This window comes from Vicia villosa, linkage group LG5 (genome assembly GCF_029867415.1).
Source record: "Vicia villosa cultivar HV-30 ecotype Madison, WI linkage group LG5, Vvil1.0, whole genome shotgun sequence".
Lineage (NCBI taxonomy): Eukaryota > Viridiplantae > Streptophyta > Magnoliopsida > Fabales > Fabaceae > Vicia > Vicia villosa.
The window spans coordinates 28239057-28245056 of NC_081184.1; the positions used below are offsets into that span (position 1 = coordinate 28239057).

General features: G+C 35.5%; 1 protein-coding gene across 1 annotated transcript; it reads left to right on the top strand.

The window, feature by feature from the left end:
- The first annotated feature begins 1704 nt into the window (after window positions 1-1704).
- Window positions 1705-5662, top strand: LOC131601506 (FT-interacting protein 1-like). Its single transcript, XM_058873342.1, has one exon. The coding sequence runs from the start codon at window positions 2040-2042 to the stop codon at window positions 5556-5558; it is 3519 nt and encodes a 1172-aa protein (XP_058729325.1). The 5' UTR covers window positions 1705-2039; the 3' UTR covers window positions 5559-5662.
- Window positions 5663-6000: the final 338 nt, after the last annotated feature.

Sequence of the window (6000 nt, forward strand, 5' to 3'; positions counted from 1 at the left end):
TTTTTTAAAAATAATCCTGTATTAAAAAAAAATTACGCAAATAACCACGTTTCAAAAAAAATTACGCAAATAACCAGATTTCTGAAACCCTTAACACCAAGGCGCCATCTCACATGGCTTATTCTCTTTTTTTTAGTCCTAGGCGCCATCTGACATGGCACACTCAGTCCTAATAAGCTATGTCAAATGGCGCCTCCCTTCAACTTTTAGGAGGAGGAGCCATCTCATATGGCGCCTCGTATATTTTTGTTCAATTTTTCATTTGAAAATGCAAAAAGGCGCCATCTGAGATGGCTTATTGCAGAAAAGTTATACATAGGAGTCATCCCAAATGGCGTCTCCCTTCATCTGATACAATGGTGGCGCCATCTCACATGGCGCCTTGGTGTCAATGTTTTCTGAAACTTGGTTATTTGCGTAATTTTTTCTGAAGTATGGTTATTTGCGTAATTTTTTTCTAATACATGATTATTTAAAAAGAAAATTCTGTTTTTGTTGGTTATTTTTTTCTTTTATTTTTTTAATTAATAAAAAAATTGGTTAAATATAGATACTTTTAATATAAATAAATTTAAAATTTAATTTATTTTAAAATAAATTTGTAAGAGAAAATATAATGTATACGATCCACAACGTAAAATAATTTTATTGACTAATAAAATATTAATATGACTTAATGAAATAGTAAATTTTTATTTTATAACTGTGTAAAATTAAATATAGAATACACAATAATGATAGAATAAAATATAGTGTGTTTGTTTTTTTCATACATGAGAAAAAAAACTAAACCAAAAAAACTTCATTTTAAGTATTATTTTGTAATATTTTTTATCTCAAACTTTTTATTTTAAAAAAAATATTAATGCAATTTTTATAATGTGTTTATATTTTATTGTTTTTAAGTTAACTAACTATTCCACAAATTTTATTATTTACTAAAATATTTTAATAAAAAAAATGAGATATAGACTAAGTCTGAAGACACGAATAAAACGAATAAAGGAATAAGAATTGTTTACGTTACGCACAGATTTTCATTATGTAATTACGTTTCGCACAGATTTTCATTATGTAATTACTCCAAAGAGAATATATCAATGTAATAAAATTAGTCGGACTATAATTGTGACAAAATATTTTAGCTATTCAACAAACAAAGATTACATCAATTATTTAAAATTATTATTCAACATTTTTTGTCAATATATTTTTCATTAATTTTAAATAAGAATTACAACAAACTTAACAAAATACCTCTTTAAAATACATTATTAATAAAATTAAATTCAACCTTAAACTAATAAACTCAAACATCAGTGACATCTTCAATTGTGCTAACAAATGCATTCTTCAATTTGAAAATTTTCTCTATTTTCTCTAGTTTTTCAATATTTAAATCTCCTCATCAATAATGTCATCATGTAACCACTTAACAAAATTACAATCTTTATCCAAGTAATTTAATTTCTATAATTTCTACAATCTTTATATAATTCAAAATCTCAAAAGAAGCAGGACAACAAAGCACAAGCAAAGAATCTCTAACTAAGCTAATCTTCCTTTACTTTTAGTCCTGCAGCTATGGTTTTATGCCTTGCTTAAACACTTTCTTTTCTTCACTTTGCCATTGCTGTCCATAGAAGAAAGTAATAATGTTACTAAAATCCACATATAATAACTATTAACTAACTACTACATGACAGAAAGTTGAGAATCTTTAAGCTGTTTTTGTAAGTTAGGAATCAACCAAACTTTCCTTAATCTCATTATACAAACACATTGAATAATTCGTTTCATATTTGTAATCATTGACGAATTGCTATAGACAATCTCGAAAGCTTTTCCGTATTGCTAAAGCTCATCACGCAGCTTCTCCGTGAAATTATTCTTTGCTTAACCGAAACTTTGTCACCTTTCATCTATTTCACTCTTTAGTACAACTTCTTTGTTTCAAACTCAAATTTCCAGTTACTTCCAATAGATATCCACACATAGCTGCAACTACTTGTGGCAAATAAACACTAGAAAAAAAAGATATGAAACTGATAGTCGAGGTCATTAATGCGCATGATCTTATGCCAAAAGATGGCGAAGGATCAGCGAGTACCTTTGTTGAAGTAGACTTTGAAAACCAGTTGAGTCGAACAAGAACTGTCCCTAAAAATCTCAACCCTGCTTGGAATCAAAAACTTGTCTTTCATTTAGATACAACCAAACCTTACCATCACAAAACTATTGAAGTTTCTGTATACAACGAGAGGAGACAACCGATACCTGGCCGAAACTTCCTTGGAAGAGTCAGAATTCCTTGCTCAAATATTGTTAAAGAAGGCGATGAAGTGTATCAGATTTTGCCGCTAGAAAATAAGTGGTTTTTTTCATCTGTTAAGGGTGAGATTGGCCTAAAAGTTTACATTGCATCAGAGTCCAAAGCTGAAAATTTTTTCACTCCCACTTTCACTTCAGAGCTAGAAAAACTCGACCCTTCTAATCCAAAACAAGCACTCGAATCCATAGATACTAACCTTCCTTCTCTTAATCATACTCTCTCAGCCGCAGAAACATTAGAAGCTGATCCGGAAGAGGAAGATCCTGCACTTGACAAACCAAAAGCAACAAGAGAAGAAGCAGAAGTAACATATCCTGTTGCTGCATCCAATTACTCCATTGAAGAAGATCAATCTAGCGGCATTGATATTGATCAAGAGCCAAAGATAGAAGGCAAAAAAGCTTTCCAATTAGATAAACATCAAGCTCACCAGCAACCAAGGATTTCAATAAAGAAAAGGCCACAAGATAATCTATTCACAATGCATTCAGTCGATCCTCATCAAGTTCAACATAGTCATGCCGAAAACTATAATCACAACAATGACTCCAACATGCAGCCGAGGATTTCAATCAAGAGACGACCGCGACCACAAGGTACTCCTTCATCAACAACATACTCAGTTAATCCACAAGTCCAACCTAGGTATGATGAAAGATACAATCTCAAGGGAACCAACCAACAACCAAGGATTTTAGTAGAGACACCAAGGGATGTTTCTCCATCCCCAAGGCACCATGTAGATCCGCAAGTCCACACTAGCAATTTCAAGGGAACCAACCAACAGCCAAGGATTTTAGTAGAGACACCGCGACATGTTTCTTCACCTCCAAGGCACCGTGTAGATCCGCAAGTCCCCACTAGCAATGATGAAGACTACGATCTGAAGGAAACCAATCCACAAATTGGTGAGAAGTGGCCTAGCGGTGGAGGTTATGGTGGAAATAAATGGATGAGTGGTGCTGAGAGATCCACTAGCACACATGACCTTGTTGAGCAGATGTTTTATCTCTATGTCCGTGTTGTGAAAGCAAAGGATCTTCCACCAGGAACCATCACCTCAAGCTGTGATCCTTACGTGGAAGTGAAGCTAGGGAACTATAGAGGAAGAACAAAGCATTTGGAGAAGAAATTGAATCCGGAATGGAACCAAGTATTCGCTTTCTCCAAAGACCGGATTCAATCTTCGATTCTCGAAGTCTTTGTGAGAGATAAGGAAATGATTGGAAGAGATGATTATCTAGGAAGGGTGATCTTTGACCTCAATGAGATTCCAACAAGAGTTCCACCAGATAGTCCATTGGCTCCTCAATGGTACAGACTCCAACACTTGCGAGGCGAAGGCATGGTGAGAGGCGATATTATGCTTGCAGTTTGGATGGGAACACAAGCTGATGAAGCTTTCTCAGATGCTTGGCATTCTGATGCTGCCACTGTCTATGGTGAGGGTGTTTTCAACATCAGATCAAAGGTTTATGTCTCTCCAAAACTATGGTATCTACGTGTCAATGTCATTGAAGCTCAAGATGTTATCCCGAATGACAGAAATCGCTTACCGGAGGTTTCTGTGAAAGCTCAATTAGGATGCCAAGTACTGAAGACAAAGATTTGCTCCACCCGAACCACTACTCCGCTTTGGAATGAAGATTTGGTTTTTGTTGCAGCTGAACCATTCGAGGAGCAATTGACAATAACGGTGGAGGATCACGTGCAACCTTCAAAAGATGAGGTACTAGGGAAGATAAATTTACCATTGAACCTCTTTGATAAAAGGTTAGACCATAGACCGGTTAATTCTCGTTGGTTCAACCTCGAGAAATTTGGTTTTGGAGTCTTAGAAGGTGATAGAAGAAATGATCTTAAATTTTCGAGCAGGATTCACCTTAGAGTTTGTCTTGAAGGTGGATACCATGTCTTAGATGAATCCACATTGTACATAAGTGATCAAAGACCAACAGCAAGACAGCTATGGAAGCAGCCAATTGGAATACTTGAGATAGGCGTCTTAGGAGCAAAAGGGCTTCTCCCTATGAAGATGAAGGATGGACATGGTAGCACAGATGCATACTGTGTTGCCAAATACGGTCAGAAATGGATCAGAACTAGAACACTTTTAGACACTTTCAATCCAAAATGGAATGAACAATACACATGGGAGGTTTATGATCCTTGCACTGTCATAACATTAGGTGTTTTTGACAATTGCCATTTAGGTGAAAAAGCTCCTAGTGGAAGTTCAATCAAAGATTCAAGAATCGGAAAGGTAAGGATTAGGCTATCAACACTTGAAGCGAATAAAATTTACACCAATTCTTTTCCACTACTTGTTTTACACCAACACGGAGTTAAGAAAATGGGTGAGCTTCAACTTGCAGTGAGGTTCACCGCACTTTCACTAGCTAACATTTTTCATATCTATGGCCAACCTTTGCTTCCAAAGATGCATTATTTACAACCTTTCACAGTTAATCAAATCGATAACTTAAGGTACCAAGCAATGAATATTGTAGCAACGAGGCTTGGTAGAGCTGAACCACCTCTCAGAAAGGAAGTAGTTGAGTACATGTTGGATGTTGATTCCAGCATATGGAGCATGAGAAGAAGCAAAGCTAATTTCTTTCGCGTGATGGCACTTTTCTCCGGTTTGATCACAATTGGAAGATGGTTCAACGACGTTTGTCATTGGAAGAATCACATCACATCAATACTAGTCCATATCCTCTTTTTGATACTAACATGGTATCCAGAATTGATACTCCCAACTTTTTTTCTCTACATGTTCTTGACTGGCTTATGGAACTATCGGTTTCGTCCAAGACAACCGCCTCACATGGATACTAAACTCTCATGGGCTGAATCCGTTCACCCTGATGAACTTGATGAAGAGTTCGACACATTTCCAACATCAAGATCACACGATACAGTGAGAATGAGGTATGATAGGCTTCGAACTGTTGCAGGCAGGATTCAAACAATTGTTGGTGACATAGCTACACAAGGGGAGAGGTTCATGTCTCTACTGAGCTGGAGAGACCCCAGAGGAACTACACTCTTTGCGTTGTTTAGTCTTTGTGCAGCTGTGATTTTCTATGCAACACCATTTAGAGTTGTGGTTTTGGTGACCGGTTTGTATCATTTGAGACACCCGAAGTTTAGGAACAAACTGCCTTCTGTACCAAGTAATTTCTTCAAGAGGCTTCCTGCAAGAACAGATAGTTTACTGTGAATTTGTTTTACAGATAATAATATAGTTTCAAGTGACTTGTGTTGTATACATATAGAAACAGTTCGTTGCAATTTATTCATTTCCAGCTTTAATCTCCTTGTTCATTATTAAAAATCTATTTCACTGAAATCAGATGGCTAAAGTTAAATCTGTTAGTTCAATCTTAGGCAAACAAGTCATGAAACAACTTCACCAATGGCAAATAAGAGAATATGAATAAACTGGATTATGAAAAATTATCCAAAATGCACTTCATAATTTTATTCCATACGAAAACAAGAAACACAAAACATTAACACGGTGAACAAAGTTTACTCGACTAGAGAATAATCTACTTCATATTTCAGATGTCTAAAACACCAATCAAAGACACTGTACTTTGTTTTAGTACTTGGAGGCGCAATGTATTTCTTCTTCGATTTTTTATCCCAATTGTAAAAAG

Excerpts from the sequence above, each read along its gene's own strand:
- LOC131601506 (XM_058873342.1), top strand. The coding sequence starts at position 2,040 with ATGAAACTGATAGTCGAGGTCATTAATGCGCATGATCTTATGCCAAAA.